General features: G+C 45.5%; 1 protein-coding gene across 1 annotated transcript; it reads left to right on the top strand.

Annotated features, from left to right (window-relative positions):
- The first annotated feature begins 10,372 nt into the window (after positions 1–10,372).
- Positions 10,373–14,665, top strand: LOC136533846 (uncharacterized). Its single transcript, XM_066526359.1, has 3 exons — positions 10,373–10,753; positions 11,273–11,323; positions 14,411–14,665. Exons 1-3 carry the CDS (start codon positions 10,373–10,375, stop codon positions 14,663–14,665), a joined length of 687 nt encoding a protein of 228 aa, XP_066382456.1.
- The last annotated feature ends 4,140 nt before the right edge of the window (positions 14,666–18,805 follow it).

Below are 18,805 nucleotides of genomic sequence, written 5' to 3' on the forward strand. Positions count from 1 at the left end.
TTGATTTTGCTGGGCACTGAAAGTTTCCATAGGCGTGCCCATACCTCTTCGTCGCCCACTCCGCCACTGTCAAATTTCCACCAAATTTAAACAACCATTGCTGGTGATAAGCCGATCTAACCGAGATGAAACCCATTCCGGTTGTGGTGCCAAGCCACTAAATCCTCCCTTCCATGGGTCAGGGGGATTTGTAGGATACGATGTGCATCCACTGGCCAGAATAGGGATGTGATCAGTTCAACATCCCATTCACCAGTCACTGGATTAATAAGATCATTCACGGTAGTTACCAAATTGTTCCCTCTCGGAGTTAAATTTTTTAGATTATGACTAGTTGGGAGCCAACAATCATCCCAAATATTTATTTGGGTGCCATTACCAACTCTCCAAATATACTCTCTTTTGAAACATTCCAACCCCGCCAATATGCTTTGCCAAGTGAACGAACTACCACTTTTCTGTTTGGCCATCAGGATAGTACCTTGCTCTTAGTACTCTAGCACATAGGAAATCAGGATCAAGCAGTAACCTCCAAACTTACTTAGCCAAACAAACCAGGTTAAAGCTTTCCAAATCCCTAAATCCGGTGCCCTTCTTTTTCGGGAATCAGGATACATAATTTCCACCATGCCCTCCCATAAATTCTCTTAGGGGCCGTTTGGATCCCCTGAATTGAATGGGTTTCACTGAATCACATTCCAAGAAATGAATTGAATCAAATTGAAACCAATTCATTTCTATTGTTCTTGTTTGGATATCACAGAATTTATTTCTAAGAATTAAAATCAAAATGACGTTTGGCAGGCTGACTTGAAATTATTTCTAAAGAATTTATCACTCTCTCATGTTCTCTCTCCTCCCGCACGCTCACTCTCTTCTCTCTATCCTCTCTCACGCTCACTCACTCTATCTCTTTCTCCCTCCCTCTCTTTCTCTCTCTCTCCTCTGTATCTCACGCTCACTCCCTCTTCTCTCTCCTCTCTCTCTCTCTATGTCACGCTCACTCTCTCCTCTCTTCTCTCTCTTCCCTTTAGCATTACAGTTGTGGAATACTCTATGCACTGTCCAATACAGAGCTTTATGGAGCAAAAATACAGCTCCATTTTAATATATATCAAAAGCTTTCTGCTGATTGAAACAAGACAAAAGCTTTGTACAGATTTGAATTAAAATCAAAAGCTTTCTGCAAATTGAAACAAGATAAAAGCTTTCTGCAGATCGCTTAGTTAGAGCTGTCCCTAGTAGCGAGAAGCTTTTTATAGGAGGTGATCTTAAGGGCCATGTAGGTAGTGCAGGTTTTGAGACGGTTCATGGGGGTTTCAGATATGGTAGTAGGAACCAGAAGGGAGAGGAAGTCTTAGACTTCGTCATAGCTTTTGATCTTATGATAGCTAACCCTTTCTTCCGTAAGAGATAGTCTCATTTAGTGACCTTTAATAGCGGCCAGTACTCTAGTCAAATCGACTTTATCCTTATAAGAAGGAGGGATAAACGAACATGCGTGGACTGTAAGTGATACCTGGAGAATGTGTGGTCGCTCAACACAAGCTGATGGTGGTTGACTTCTGCTTTCTAGTGTAAGCTCGTGGGAACAAATAAGCTAGGGTTGCTAGAACGAAGTGGTAGAAATTAGAAGGGGAGGCATCAAATGTCTTTAAGGAAAAAGGTCATTGAAATGGGCCCTTGTAATGATGAAGGTGATACAAACAATATGTGGGAGAAGATGGCAACATGCGTTCGAAAGGTTGCTTTAGAGGTGCTTGGAGTGACCAAAGGGAGCGGATACGACTTGAAAGACACTTGGTGGTGGAATGAAGATGCGCAAAAGGCTATTAAGGAAAAGAAGGAGTGCTATAAGCGTTTGTATCATGACAGGTGTGCAAACAACATAAAGAAGTACAAGGTGGCAAAAAAGACTACAAAACGAGCGGTGAGTGAGACAAAAGGGCGGGCCTATGAGGACCTTTATCGACGTTTGAGTACGGAGGAAGCAGAGAAGGATATTTATAGGATGGCTAGGGCTCGCGATAGGAAGACAAAGGACTTCAACCAAGTCAAGTGCATAAAGGATGAGAGGGAGCAGTTCTTGGTGAAGGAGGACGAGATCAGACATAGATGGCAAGAGTATTTTGATAAATTATTCAATGGTGAGAACGAGAACACCACCGTTCAACTGGATGACTCGTTTGATGACACTAACAGGCGCTTTGTGCGGAGGATTCAAGAATCAGAGGTTAGAGAAGCCTTGAAAAGGATGAAAGGGGGCAAAGCGATGGGCCCTGATGGTATCCCAATCAAGGTGTGGAGATGTCTCGGGGATATAGCTATAGTATGGCTAACCAAGATGTTCAATAATATCTTTCGATTGAACAAGATGCTTGAGAAGTGGAGAAGAAGCATATTGGTACCAATCTACAAGAACAAAGGAGATATCCAAAATTGTACTAATTATCAGGGAATTAAGTTGATGAGCCACACTATGGAGTTATGGGAGAGAGTCATCGATCAGCGCCTGCGAGGAACGACACAGATATCAACAAACCAATTTGGTTTCATGCCTGGAAGGTCAACCAAAGAAGCAACCTTCTTAATAAGACAGGTTATGGAGCGGTTTAGAGAGCAGAAGAAGGACCTCCACTTGGTTTTCATTGACTTGGAAAAAGCTTATGACAAGATACAAAGAAATGTTATGGGGTGGTCTTTGGACAAACATAAAGTCCCATCAAAGTACGTGATCCTCATCAAAGACATGTACAACAATGTTGTGACTAGTGTTCGAACAAACGACGGTAACACAGATTACTTTCCGATTAAAATTGGATTTCATCAAGGGTCAGCCTTAAGCCCGTATCTCTTTGCCTTGGTAATGGATGAGGTTACTAGGAACATACAAGGGCATATCCCTTGGTATATGTTGTTCGCTGATGATGTAGTGTTAGTGGACGAAAGCCAGGCGGGAGTAAATAGGAAACTATAGTTATGACGACAGACCCTTGAGTCTAAATGTTTTAGATTGAGCAGAACTAAAACCGAATATATGAGATGCGACTTTGGAGGAGTTGTACAGGAGGAGGGAGATGTGAGTTTGAAAGGTCAAGTAGTGCCTAAGAAGGATATCTTTCGGTATCTGGGATCGATGCTACAGAGGGATGGAGATATTGATGCAGACGTTAGACATAGAATCAAAACAGGGTGGATCAAGTGACGACAAGCTTCAGGCATTCTCTATGACAAGAGGGTACCACAAAAGTTAAAAGGCAAGTTCTATAGAACGACGATTAGACCGGCTATGTTGTATGAAGCAGAATGTTGGCCTACAAAGATTTGACATGTTCAACAACTGAGTGTTGCAGAAATACGTATGTTGCGATGGATTTGCGGTCACACAAGAATGGACCGAGTTCGGAATGATGACATACGTGATCGCCTAGAGGTAGTACCAATTAAAGAAAAGCTTGTCCAACATCGGTTGAGATGGTTTGGCTATGTCCAAATGAGACCTCCAGAGGCACCAGTGCATTGTGGAGTCCTAAGCAAAGCTAATAATATAAGGAGAGGTAGAGGAAAACCAAAATTGACATGGAGAGAGGCAATAAAAAGAGATTTGAAAGCTTGGGATATACCTAGAGATCTATGTTTGAATAGGAGTATTTGAAAAGCAGCTATTGATGTGCCTGAACCGTGACCTGGAGCTCTTGGTGGGTTTCAACTCTAGCCTACCCCAACTGGAAGGCTATGTTGATGTTGTAAGACAAAATGAACACTCTAATTTTCAATTTCTGCATTTCTCAAGAACACAAGTCATTTTCTGAACTGGTGCTAACCATTTGCGTGCTTAGAATAGTACATCACCACAATATATTGAAACAAGTACATCAGTATATCATGAAGTTATAGATAGAATCAAGTACACAGTACAAGAGACAAAATAGCATGACACATATGACTAGGTAGAAGCATTACACAATAATATTGCTTAGAACAGTACTCTAATCACTTCTTAAGCTGCTTTAGTAGCCACTTCTTTCTCCTGTGTAATGGTAGGGCTATCATGGACTCAAACTTGCGAGCATCAGAGGTGAGGATGCCATACACTTCAAGCTCGGTATCAGAGTCAAGTCCTTCGACCTCTTTTAGTGCTGCAAGTACTTCAGATGATGGAGGAGGCTTTGGTGGTGCATCTTCCTGGAGCACTGTCTTGAACATATCCAATTTCTCACATCACATTGAGTTAAATGAGTCATCTGACCTTTGCCTCTTCAAATTTCCCGAGGTTGTTGTTGACCCAGCTAGATCTTTGTTGCTACCACCTTCTTTAGCCATCTCCCTTGAGCTCTCAGATGCTGTACGAGCCGCCTCTCCATTGGCATGATCCTTGCAATAAACTAGACTAATAGACTCCCAATACTTGATGACTTTGTTCCTGTAGCCTTTAGCTTCTTTGTTTTTCTGCAGAGATAGCTATAGTTAAACATCCATCACTAGTAATTGCATCAAAAGGAGCAGGTAGAACTGCCTTGCAGTGTGAAAGAGAACTGCAGTAAAACTGCAGACCACATGAATACCACATGAATACTATCTCTGCAATCTGCATGTCACAAAACAGGGAATATACATTACCAATGGTATTTTAGCATAGCAAATGGTCTCAGACTTTGTATTCCTGAATCGATTCAGACTTGGGGTTTACTTTCTGTTGTTCCAGACAAGCAAAACAAATAGCGAGGAAGTCATTTGCCTTGTCTTAAACATCTTTATTTTTTTACTGGAGGCAGCGGTAGTAATGTTAGTACATTCTCATAGAGAAAAAAAGCTATTGTGCTTTTATTGTGGCCAAAATATGCCAGTAGCAAATGCGCCCAGCTTGGCCATCCAAACCCTAAACCCTTCACAATTTCTGGAAAATAAAAGTGCACCTGCACTTCATCTTGTTGAGGCCTTAGTTATATAACAGTAGTTGTGAGGACAGATTACTTTGTTGAGCAGTTTAGCAGTGGTGGTCGGCAGGAGATCAGAAGAGAGGAGACTGCGGGGCAAGAGAAGTGGGTAGAGTAGTATTGACAGATGTGTTGTTGAGTAAAAGCTAGCATGTCTGCAATTTTATGGCAAAGTCAGAGATGATGTGTTACAGTTGGAGAGAGTAGTATAGGAGGGGCCTGTAGGTTATAGTAGAGAAGATTGAGTGATGATCAGAAGAACAGTGCATGCAGCATGCAGGTGGAGTCAGGCGCCAGGAGAGTATGCTGCGACAAATCATCAAGAGTACTAGTAGTACAGGTACAGTATTGGTGAAGTCAGATTTGATTTGTTGATGAAGTCAGATTCAGGAAAGGATGAGTCTGAATTTCGATTGCAACAAGATGGAGGCCTGGAGATTGTAGCAAATAGATGGGGTGACGATGAGGAAAGAGAGAACAGAAATAGCAGAGAGATTCACTGGCTGGTATGTGAAGGTGCAAATAGGGAATTTTCAGTGTCGTCTGTCAGACAACCCCTTAGCCACTTACAGTGGCTGAGGCCTTTTCTGTCACAGAGTGACAGTAAGTATGTGCAAGCTCAAGTAGTAACAAAAAAAATATATGCCAGTCTGGCCAGCTGCAACCTCTGATCTGATTGAGAATAACAGAACAGGAACACAGTGACACATTTAGGGTATCCTGCAGACCACATCTCTCCCTTAAGATGGCACAAAGGTCAGCAAAAGAGGTCTTTGTTAGGCAAAAACTGTCATAACAATAGGTGTTTGAGCCCTGGTACAGATTTCTTAACATTTGTTTTCTCTCCTGAACCATTCTCTCTAGAACCTCATTGGCATCTGCTAGGTGCTAGGTCTTCTTCGATGATACCTCTTTGCAATCAAGGCCATCATTGAAACTACCAATGCAACAACAACTCTCTTTCTCTTTCTTCTCCTCCTCCTTTCCTCCTCACTTCTATTGTTAGAAACCAATTGTGTGATGATCTGACATCTAAAACATGTATGCAATAAGTTTACATGTCAATTAGACATGCTAGCTGATCCACATCAGCATATATTTTACAATAAAATATACAGCAGGACATATCTCTTGTGCAAATAAAATTCAAACTCCAGAAACTTGTTAGCTCAAAGTAATCCACATAATTCGGGTTTATCATTACAGTTCAGACTGAAAGAGGCATAATAATTATATCGGTATTTGTTATTGACTGATATAGCATGTACGTTGCGATCCGGATCTAATAAACTGATATTGTGTAAACCATGTGCGTTGAATCTGCAATGCATCCTATCTGCAAATACATTTTATTTTGACTTGCGAAACCAGTTCAGCATCTAGATGGAATCATATATCCTAATTTTAACCTGTAACTCAAGTGCACTGTATCTGAAGCTAAGTGTCAAGTGTGCATAATAAGTAAACAAAAAACCATGGAAGATATAGCATGATGTGATATATTCTTCAATCTAATAACATGGAATATATGGCAACAGACACAAGTTGATCAAGTTGAAGCCGTGAGCAATTCTCTGTAAACAAAATAACATTTTGTTCTGTAATAACCCTATTACAGAACCAAAATTAATACAATAGGTTATCCTAATATTTGTCAAAAGGCAACCTCATATGTCTAACTACTACAAAAGAGGGGAAAAGAAAACCTATCCGCTTTACAGAACCAGTGCACTACCGCATGATACCAATCATCTATCTAAAACTAACAATTTATAAGATATTGCTGCTACTACAATGCATGCTGTTAAATGAAATATCCATTCAAAATATGCACCAGTAATCATTTATGCCAACTAATCAGTCAGTACCAGAGGTTATGAATATGAGCAAATTCTCTTGCTCACTCGCACGTGCATATGCCACTCATCAGCAAGGCTAGCCATCCCCATCTCCTTAGCTTGCTTGCACAAATCTCTCTCTATGTCTAGAGAGCTCCTCGCTGCATATCTACCGCCGATCCATCCGCTACTGATCTATGCCAATCTATATATGCAGCTCATGCATCTAACCTACATGCCGTGTCACACAATCAAAGCCCATGCAGGAAGCCAGAGTTATGCCGTCACTGGATCCATAGAAAAAAAAAATGGGAGAGGATCCACGTCTGACTCACCAGGCTTGAAGAAGATGGAGAGGCGAAAAGTCGATAACCTTGAGCGGTGAGTTCCAAGACCTAAGAAACGGTGAAGATGCGGTTCAAACTTCAAGCCCTAACGGATCGAGGAACAGGGAAGGAGATGTGTTTGGAGGCGAGCTCACCTGCGGAGGCGGAGTTCTGGTGTCGTTGTCCGAGGCGATGGCGACACGGGAGAGGATCTACGGCGGCGTGGGCACGCGGGTAGGTCGAGGGCGACGCACGGGCAGGTCGAGGGCGGTGCACGGACAGATCGAGGGCAGCTGCATGGGAACCTTGCGATCTAGATCCAGGCCGCGCAGGTGAAGCTCTGCGGCGGTGGAGGTGGAGGCAGCGGCGGTGCGGAGAAGCTACGCCATGGCGGCGGCACGATGGAGTCGAGTCGGGGAGGGAGCGGCGTCGGGAGGGGGATTCTGAGCGTTTCGGGTGGGCTGGGGTCCGAATCGGTAGCAGGCCACCATTTCATCGGTCGGAAACGTGCTGAAATGGTGAATTCGATTCTGGGGTCACCCAAACGGGCCAGTATCCGGAATGTAATTCAATTCAGTCCAATTCAGGGGGACCAAACATATGGTCGTCGCCGTCACCCTACCAGAACTGCGCTATGGGTCATGAATATCGTCAGATAATTAAATCACCATCATTTTTCGTATTAATCATTGGCATACTTCTCGTTGATTCTGAAGTTAGTTAATCCAATTATGAGTTTACGCAAACAGGGCCTAATGGCTCGTGTTTCCCGTGGGCATCGTTTGATTCTGATCGATCTTTGAGTTGGCCGACACTGATCTGAAGGATGATGATGACCCATTGCTACTGGATTAAGGCGCTTTGCCGAGTGCCTGCGGCACTCGGCAAAGCCCTAAATATATTCGGCAAAGGCTTTGCCGAGAGCCGCACTCGGCAAAGGACACTCGGAAAAAAAAATGGCCGGCAAAACAGCTTTTGCCGAGAGCTATTTGTCCGAGACAGCACTCGGCAAAGAAAACGAGCCGTCACGGCGCAGGAAACGGTGACGGCGGCTTTGCCGAGTGCCAACCCGGACGACACTCGGCAAAGTTTTTCATTTTTTTAAAAAAATTCTTTGCCGAGCGCCGCCCGGGCTGGCACTCGGCAAAGTTTTTTATTTTTATTTTTTTCTAAAATTCTTTGTCGAGCGTCGCCCGGGATGGCACTCGGCAAAGTTTTTTTAATTTCTTTGCCGAGCGCCGAACGGGTGGCTCTCGGCAAAGTTTTTTTATTTTTTTTTAAAAAAAATCTTTGCCGAGTGCCGGATGAGTGGCACTCGGCAAAGCTTTTTATTTATTTTTTAAAATAATTCTTTGTCGAGTGCCATGGCACTCGGCAAAGCTGGGAAACGAGTTGACGCCTCTTTTCCCAGCTTTGCCAAGTGCAATGACCATTGCACTCGGCAAACTGACCAAAACCAGTTTTTTTTAATTCATTTTTTACATTCCATCACGACAAACACAAATTATCACATATATCTCACATCCATCCAAACATACATCACATATTTATCATATCCATCACATATATCACATTCATCACAATATATCATATATATCACATACATCAATCCAAACATCTATCATATATATCACAGCTATCCAAATATACCACTAGTGCATGATAAGTATATCAGAAATCCATCACCAAGTGAACAACAAATGCAAATACAACTAATGCTACTCATCACCAAGGTGGAAACTAAGTGCCTGGTGAAGGAAAAGCTGGATCAGTCGGAGGCGCATGAGCTGGATTATTTGAACCCTCTGACTGAGGCTGCACAAAGGAGATAAGATTGCATGCGTTAGACAAGATTACTTGGATAGCTAATCTAGGTCATACAAGCAAAGCACAAGCGAAAACTCACAGGAGTACCTGTAGCTGTAGGAGTCGGAGGTGGAGCGAACAGCCAGGTGGCACAGCTAGACCCGTATGTTGCCCAAGAGTCTGCATGAACTGCATCATTTCCGCCATCCTCTGCGTCTGGGCCACTCGCGCGGCCCGCTCGGACTACAGCTGGGCCGCTAGGTCCTGGCGTTGTCTTGCTTCTTCTTCCAGCCGGACCTGCAATATTTCACTCCAATGTTTCAGTAATGCAAAGCTAATTAAGATGTGTAAAGATCAATGTACGACGAGTAAAACAGGAATAACCTCGAGTGCGTCGACCCGTTGCTGTGAAGCGCTTGGCCGTGGCCGTATGGCCGGGCTTGCGCTCGTGCTCCGTGCTCGGATCTAGGAGAGAGAGAGAGTAGAGGTCGAGTCGATGACGTCGTCACCAAGTCAGTACCGCCCATGCTTCTTGCCTCCACCCACCCTCATGACGATCTCTGCATCAAAGTCCTCGGTGCTCGGGTCATACTCTGGCCCATGGACCGACCTTGCCGCCGACGTGTACTCACTGATGCGGGTGTGGACGCTCGGGTTGGTGTACGCCTCGGATGGGTCCTCCGGGTTGTAGGAGACGCCGGACGTCGCCTTGCCCTTGTGGGACATACACCATGGCTGAAAGTCGGAGCATTGCTGGCCACCATATGCAAAGATCTGCATTCCTCCAACCGTATCTCTTTGGAACGGGAGACGCCTAACTGGGTTACGCGATCTACAACCATGATACGGAAAGAGGGGTTATACCTAAGGTGGCGGTGGAGTCAGGCTAGCGGGGCCATGGCGGGTCGGTGCAGTGGCGAGGCGACGCGGTGCAGGTAGACCCGCAGCGGCGAGGAAGACGATCGGGGTCGCCGAGATACTCCGGCTCAGCTATAACGGCTCTTCTCTGCAAAAAAAAGAACAAAATACTATCTCAGTTCAAAATTTCGGCAGAACCTCCCCTGCACAGTGAGGTATCCAAAACCTGCAAAAAACATAAGGGCACAATGGCCGACAACCACATATACATATGCATTCAATTCAACATATCATTGCCAAGTCACATTCATCCACCACCACCGCCGCCGCCGCCACTCTACTCTTCTACTACTTCAACCACCACCGCCACTCTACTCTTCTACTACTACAACCACCACCACCACCACCTATTACTACTACTACCACCACAACCACCTATTGTACTACTACTACCACCACCACAACCACCTACTACTACTACTCTACCGAACTCTACTTCTACTAAAACATACTACCACTGCTACTCTACTACTCATCTATGGTGTCGGGGGCTGGGAGGGCGTCGGGGCGTCGGGGTCGGCCGAGGCGCGCCGGGGATGGGGAGAGGATGGCCGCGGCGGTCGGGGGCGCGCCGAGGACGGCCGGGGTCACACCGAGAGGGCCGGGGCGGCGCTGCCGTGGGCCAGGGCACGGGCCGCGGGGTTGGAGCAGCGGGCGTGGGGCGACGGTGGGCTGCGGTGTTCGGGGCAGCCGGCGGAGGCGCGCCGGCGGGCGAAGGCGGTGGGGGCACACCGGCGGGGGCGCGTCGGCGGGGCGGGGCGGGCGGGGGTGCGTCGGCGGGGCAGGGCGGGCGAAGGCGGTGGGGGCACGCTGGCGGGGGCGCGCCGCCGTGCGCGGGCAGCGGAGCGGCGAGGGCGCGCCGGCGGGTGAGCGGGCGGGGCGGGATGGCGGGTCGACAGGCGCAGGGCGGGGCGGGACGGCGGCTCGCGTGTGTGCGTGTGTGCGTGTGTGGGAGGGAGGGAGGTCACAGTTGGGTAGCCGGTTTGTCTAAGTGTGGATGGGCCGTTTGCCGAGTGCCCCGATTTGGCACTCGGGCTACCGGTTTGTCGAGTGCCAGATCGGGGCACTCGGCAAACGTCTTTTCCTTTTTTTTGAAATCTAAACCCTAAACCGCACTGCATCGTATTTTTTTAAAAAAATACCACTTTACCGAGTGCCAGACGGAGAGACACTCGGCAAATATTTTAAAAAAAATTGGCACGCTCTTTGCCGGACACTTAGCAAAAGGAACACTTTGCCGAGTGCCTGAGAGCTGACACTCGGCAAAGAGCAAGTTTGCCGAGTGTCAAAAGATGACACTCGGCAAACCAATTTTTTTTTATTTTGACCTCCAAAGTTTTTCTGTAGTCCTCTTACAGTACTTGGTACTCCATGTCGAAATTTAGTACATTTCCCGAGCTGTTTGCTATATTTAGTTAATTTATTTCGTTTAATTGAATTTTTTCAGAAAATGCAAATTGGAACTGCACTTGCATTTATCACATGTGGAGATGTCCTGGTTTGTAAGCATCGTACGTGATAACGTGCACCAAACCTTCTCAAATTTTTATCACATCCTCCCCATACGATATCATGACATCTCGACAAGTTTCATGATTTTTTGACTTCGTTGGCATTTTATAGAATTTAAAAATTATTCGTTCACAAGTTCGTGGTCATGTTTCGTGAACAAGATGCTCGAAATTTCGGGTCCGTTCCTGGATACGGCCGCACACTACACTCAATACCATGAATATCATTTTTTGAATCATTAAATTCCATTATTCGATGCACGTGCAGTTCAAATTTGCATTTTCCGAAAAAATTCAATTAAATGAAATAAATTAACTAAATATAGCAAACAGTTCGGGAAATGTACCAAATTTTAACATGGAGTCTCATGTACCGTAGGAGGACTCGAGAACAATTTTGGAGTTCAAAAGTGGGGAAAAAATAGTTTGTCGTTATTCTTTGCCGAGTGTCAAGGTCTGGCACTCGGCAAAGAAGTGGTTTGCCGAGTGCCTACCCGCTGGCACTCGGCAAACCTGGACGGTAGGCGGCGGCCGTTACCTGACGCCGCTTTTTGCCGAACGCCAGGGTTTGCCGAGGGCCTGACACTCGGCAAAAAGGGCCTTTGCCGAGTGTCTGGCTTTGCCGAGTGCCTGACATTCGGCAAAGCCTTCTTTGCCGAGTGTATATCGTTGCCGAGTGCAGCACTCGGCAAAATAGCTCTTTGTCGAGTGTCTGACTTTTAGCCCTCGGCGAAGGCCCTATTTCCCGTAGTGCATATGCATGCGAGTCCGCGACGGCGGACCAGAAACCATAATAATGTCTAGCAATATTATTTCCGAGCAACACATTATGAATTACGACGCCAATCACTGATTAATGTGAAAGTTTTCTTATACGCATGCATGGATCATGCAACTCCGAACTTTTAACTTAAAAAAATGGGGCCGGTCTGAATCGAGTTAGGAAATCGACGAGTCACTCATTTTAGGGAGATGGTCGTCATCTCTTTCTATATTCCAGCCGGTAGGTGAGCAGATATAGTGTATTTCATGTAGTCAAAGAACTCAAAAGTATTTGGTCTAGGGAATTAGCTCTACTACACTCCTTCACCTATAAAACTAGTTATTCTACCTCTTAAACTATTAAACCGTCTAAATAACCCCATAAAATGGTTCTAAAGGTGGTTTCGCTGCCATGACATATTAAAAAATCTATATAACCTCCTGACATGTCAGTTTCACTGCATAGCCCTTTAATTATAAAATGTGATATTATAGCTCTTAAAGTATCTAATAATGTTTAAATAACCTCTTGGATGGTCCGTTTCGACACCATATCCCCCACACTAGCCTAAGTACCTATGTTTGCATGCACGCCAATTTTGTTGCCTCCGCTTCCCGACATAGGTTGTTTTAGGCTAACCCATCACCCTACGATTGACAAGCGACATCTTGTCTCTTGCTCAACCTCCCAACACTCGTCGATGGCATTGAGCTCAAACACCATGTCTGCACCCGCGTCATCCGGCTGTCCTTCCCGAATTTTTTATTTTTAGCTATTTTTTGAAAAAATTTCATAAATATGCTCCTGGAGGTAAGATTTTAAAATATGTATTCTTAGCTTGACACAATCGTTGCTGGCACCGAGCTCTTGGGCTCGACGCAGACGTGGCGGTAACATGGCAGGCAGCTCAGCGCCATAGATCTTAGCGCCGAGGTCGACGCCGTTCTTACCGGCGTCCGATGCCGATGCGGCAATGCTCGGAACTTCCTGCACTTGTACGTGTAGATGTACGTATTGCCCGTTCGCCTCAAAACCGCAGCAAAAAAGACACGAAGAATCTGTCGAGTCGGGCTCGAGATGGATGAGAGAGCATCCAAGAACACTGGACACTGGACTCCGCCTCGCCGCGCGGAGCGCAGGGGTTGCAGTTGCAGTTGCAGGATGGATCATAGATTCATTCATAGTAAAGTCGTCCTCCAACAACACTGGACACCCAACTGGCAATCAACGTTTAAAATGTTACGCTCCGCTGGAGGAGACCGGAGTAGTACGCTACTGCATTTTGTGTCCTGGGTTCTGATTCTGACACCCCGGGGTTAGTTTAAGCAGACAGAAGAGGTTCACGAGCCCATTTGCCCATCTCTCGCTCCGCACACTACCCTAGTACAGCACCCTGCTGCAGTTCGGTGCGCTGCAGTAGCCAGGGTGAGCTGGCACTGGCAATCAGGCGCTGCAGTAGCCAGGGCAGCTGGTTTGCCGTCGTCGGGGCGCACGGCCCCGTTCGGCTTACCATATTCAGCTTATTTTTTTAACTAAAATAGTATTTTTCTCTCACAGCAATTCAGTTAAAATAGATTGAGCAAGCCGAACAGGGCCGCGCGAGAGCTTGCCTCCGGCAGCGCTGCCCCTCTGGTGTCGGCCCGTCCGCGAGCAGCGACGCGCTGGCGCTAGATTCTGCCTGCGCGCACCCAACAGCCGGAACCATTCTTCTGAATGTTTCAGTCGGGACGTGGTGGATTAGGGATAGTTTAATCATCATATGAAGAGACAAATGAGGGTGTTTGCGATAATCTAATGGGGGGTCTCGTCTGACCGCAAGCCTGGCACGGGCTCGGGAGATGCATGTCTGGTCACCGATCGGGTGCAGCGCACCGAGCTGCAGCAGGGTGCTGTACTAGGGTAGTGTGCGGCTGATTGATTTATTCAGTTTGGAGCGAGAGATGGGCAAATGGGCTCGTGAACCTCTTCTGTCTGCTTAAACTAACCCCGGGGTGTCAGAATCAGAACCCAGGACACAAAATGCAGTAGCGTACTACTCCGGTCTCCTCCAGCGGAGCGTAACATTTTAAACGTTGATTGCCAGTTGGGTGTCCAGTGTTGTTGGAGGACGATTTTACTATGAATGAATCTATGATCCATCCTGCAACTGCAACCCCTGCGCTCCGCGCGGCGAGGCGGAGTCCAGTGTCCAGTGTTCTTGGATGCTCTCTCATCCATCTCGAGCCTGACTCAACGGATTCTTCGTGTCTTTTTTGCTGTGGTTTTGAGGTGAACGGGCAATACGTACAACTACATACACGTACAAGTGCAGGAAGTTGGAGCATTGCCGCATCGGCATCGGACATCGAGCCTTGGCGCCAGTAAGAACGGCACTGAGCTCGGCGCCAAGATCTGCGGCGTCAAGCTTGGTGCCAAGATCTATGGCGTCGAGCTCGGCGTCAAGATCCACGACGCCGAGCTGTCTGTCATGTCACCGCCACGTCTGCGTCGAGTTCAAAAGTTCGGCGCCAACAACGATGGCGCCGAGACCAAGCTAAGGATCCAGATTTTGAAATCTTACCTCTAGGGGCATATTTATGAAAAAAATTCAAAAAAAGAGCTAAAAAATAAAAAATTCGCCAGTCCTTCACATTTTTTAGTAGCCAAGAGGAGAAAGCGAGAGGAGTCGAGGTCTCGAGGATGTGGGAGGGGCCATATGATAAGGAAGATAGGCGTAGTGCATAATTATGCCTTCTAGGAGTGTTGTGAGGTGGAGCAGGAGACAGTGTGGTGCTCATCGGACGGTGGCACAAACCTAGAAAGAGTAGAGAGAGGGAGGCAGCTAATGGGCTTGCGTGCAAGCATGGGTGCTTAGGCAAGTGTGGTAAGAACGGTGTCCACATGACCCTACAAATATCATCGATCCAGGGGGTCATTTGAATATTATTATATGGTTTAAGAGTGTTACAATATCAGATTCTATAGTTGAGGGTGTTATATAGTCAATTTTGATATGTTAGGAGGTTATATAGACTTAATATGTCACATGAGTGAAACCACTTTCAAAAACGCATTAGGGGATCACTTAGACGGTTTTAAATAGTTTAAGGGGTAGAATATAAGGTTTTATAGGTGAGGGGTGAAGTCGTAGACAATCAGCAATAGTTTGGAGGGTTAAATAGACTTCTTTCCTTTTAAATGGGATGATGTATCATGAATGAATTCCTCAAGTTTAGTGGAATAATCTCATTCCTCGTACTAGTACTAATTATTAGTTTACGGGGAATGAGATCGTGATAGATCAACTCATTTTATTTCATAAACCAAATAAAAAACTATAGAGTAAAATGACGGCCGATGATTTCTGCGGCTGATAAGCCTAATTAAGTTGATTTGTTATGAGAAAAACATGGTTCCATAGCTGATCTCACGTGTATGTCATTATATACCTCTATATTCTTTTCCTAGAGCAACTCCAACAGAGTTAGTAAAAATAGATGGCTAAACTCATGATTTAGCCAACCTCTAAAATAGAAAACCCAACAAAAAAAAAACTCCAATAGCCTTTCTATTAGAGTGAGGCGAATGGCTAGTGACATATGCAAGCTATATCTAACATGTGAGAATTCCTTGACAGACGATTTGCTATTTTAGAAAGCGAGATACAAGAAATATCACATGCGACGTCTAGAACCAAGAAAAGCAGGAACCAAATTAATTTTGGGAATTTGGGGGTGGTGCACGCTGCCGATGGACCTGCGCGGGCTCTTCCACGCTGCCGGCATGGGGCCTTCGATGCGGACGGCATCCTGTTCCACAACGTCAACATGGCCTGGCGTTGCGCGCGCCCATATGGCTCCTAGCTCCTGCACCAACCCATATGGCCCAGATGCACGACACCACCAATAATCGTCGCAGAGATCACGAGGTGTGCTGGAACCAAGCCGAGGCATGAGGGGTGACAGGACGCGCTTGAATCGATTGCTGACGACAAGTGGCTCGACTCGAGGCGGTCAGCAACGAGCGCGACATCAAGGGAAGTGCCCCTCTCCCCGCTTCATTCCCTCCCTCCGCAACAGAGTTAGCTAAAAATAAGCGGCTAAACTCGTGATTTAGCCGATCTCTAAAATAAAAAACTCAGTAAAAAAAACTACAACAGCCTTTCCATTGTGGTGAGGCGAGGCGAATGGCTAGTGGCACATGTAAACTATATGTAGCATGCAAGAATTCCTTGATAGATGACTTGCTATTTGAGAAAGCGAGATACAATAGCTGTTGGACTCTTCGTTTTTTTTCTAAAATACTCAAATATAGATTACACAACATATATAGCTCTTCTGTTAGAGTTGCTCCTCCGCGCAACAGATAGAATGTCATGCTGAAGTGTCTTTCCATGACTTGCTTTCATGCATCAGGGTCAGGGATCGCTCAATTTCCCTCTGCATACATGCACCACGATTGGAGAATCACGATTGGAGAATCACGATTGGTTACGCTGATTAAACACGCGCCGTCCACTTTATGTAAATTTATGCATTGTAATATCTATGATATATAATTTCTATAGGTTATTACTTTAAATAAATTTATCTATTGTAACTGAAGCATTTTACATATTTATATCGATAGTATAATTATAAGAACTTTTTTTAATAAAGCAAACTGCTGTAGATATATCTTTGATAAGACAACATCTTGAGAAGTGGGGAGGCTAATGCAAACCAAAGATGACTATGACATTTCTAGTCTTTGAGATTCATTTATAGTAAATAGTAATTGTAAATTAAGCTTAATATCATCTTGACGGTAGCACCGCTATCTCATGCTAGCTAGATCTCACTTCAAACTCGTAATCGATCTTGAACAACAGTTCGTAGGTTTACTAGCAGAGTAGTCGGCACGGAAAAATAAACCACCCAAGGGTAAATCCTGAACTAGATGCACAGCTTGCTTCGTAAGAGAGATCACCTTCCCATCAATTACAATACCACAAGATTTGTAATGAACGATATGTGCAACCCATTTCACAAATTTATCAGGCACAAATAAAGCACTTGTCAAACAATAGAAGAGAACCAAATTCATAATGCTTAGTCACGTCTTTATGATCTTTGGCGAGAGAGCTAATCACATTTGAAAAAATGGAGACAGAGAACCTGGTAAAGGCAACTTTAGCTCTACTAAAGAAAATAAAAAAGTAGAGTCACATACGGACATTAATAACCTTTTCTTCAACTTCTTCATTTTTTAGTACTGAAAAACATAAATGAACAACTAAAAAATCCAACAAACATTGAAAACCACATGATTAAATTAAATTCAGAAAAACATACATCTCTCGGATTCTGACGGAATGGTTGCCATCAGGCAAAGAATCCTGAAAATAGAATAAACAGGATGTAGACACTCCACATCCGAGTGACCCATCACCCCACATGCAAAGCAGTAGAAAACGGAAGTTTTTCATACTATGCTTGAAACCACCTCGGCTCTTCCATCCTACTCATACGGAGAAGCACCCCCGGTGCAAGGGTTTATCAATCTCAATGGCCACTCGAGCGCGCAGAAATGCCCCGCTAGCCTTCCCTTTCGAATCCACATCCATCTTTATAACTTGGTAGGTTAGACTCATGGCACGACTTCCCCTCTGTTGATTCATCCATCCGAGGGGCACGTCCAGAATCCGCACCCAAATCTCCATCCGATCGAAAACAATCTCCGACGCACTAAGCTTCTCATCATATTTGTTTTAGGATAATCGCATATCTCCCCACTATCCATAGAGTTCCAGCCGAAGCCCTCTCCATATCCACACTACTCCCAAATTCTGCAATGAACAAGTTGTCTCCCTTCTCTCCGATGGCCCGAAACTTGAGACCAACAGGGTTACCCCAAGCCGGCTTCATAGCTGTGCGGACCGTACTTAGATGGACCGCCATCATGGATAGAACCTTCCCTACAATCGCCCATTCCACCAACGGTGGTTCCGCTTCTCCTTCGTCATCGCTGAAGTCTGCCACTGACTTCTTCCTCCTCAGTTAGGTTAAGCCTCAGCAAAAGATCAGTCACATTAGGGGTAGGGCTATCATCCCCATGCCCCTTCCGTCCACCTCTTGGAGTCGTCATATACGATCTGGTATGGAAGGGAAAACAAGATAGTGATCTGCAACGGAGATTGGAGCAGACACAAAACGCAATCCTGACACTAAGCCTAAGTGCCGCTTAGACCCTAGTGGGGAAATAGGGTTTTGGAAAATATGTAGTCACGGTGCCAGGATCGGCTAACCGGCGATTTACGGTGGACGCCGTGATCGGGATGGTCAATGGCAGAGCAACTCTAGTTTCACCGGCGAGGTGAACTATATCGAGGTCGGGAACAAGATCGCCTTGGCGTCGCCGGGGAAGGGGCTCCATAAATTACGGCCCATCATTTCAAATTTGAAAAGAGTTAACACAAGAATGATCACCTCTGACCAGATTTTTGTCAACTGCCGAGAACTGGATCGGCCAACGATCGAGCAACTAGCATTGCTACTAGTTGAGGAAACTCGGGATGACATTGGACATTGATCAGCACAAAACCTAACTAATCCGTCGCTGTCATGAACGGTGAACATGCATGTGGATAATTGTATTCTTGTGTGTAGAGCTACTAGAGAGTACATTGTTGTGCTCTATAGACTATATAGCAGTACTAGCACGAGCTCAAGTGGCGGCTTGGTTTATT

Source organism: Miscanthus floridulus, unplaced genomic scaffold (genome assembly GCF_019320115.1).
Source record: "Miscanthus floridulus cultivar M001 unplaced genomic scaffold, ASM1932011v1 os_1252_2, whole genome shotgun sequence".
Classification (NCBI taxonomy): Eukaryota; Viridiplantae; Streptophyta; class Magnoliopsida; order Poales; family Poaceae; genus Miscanthus; species Miscanthus floridulus.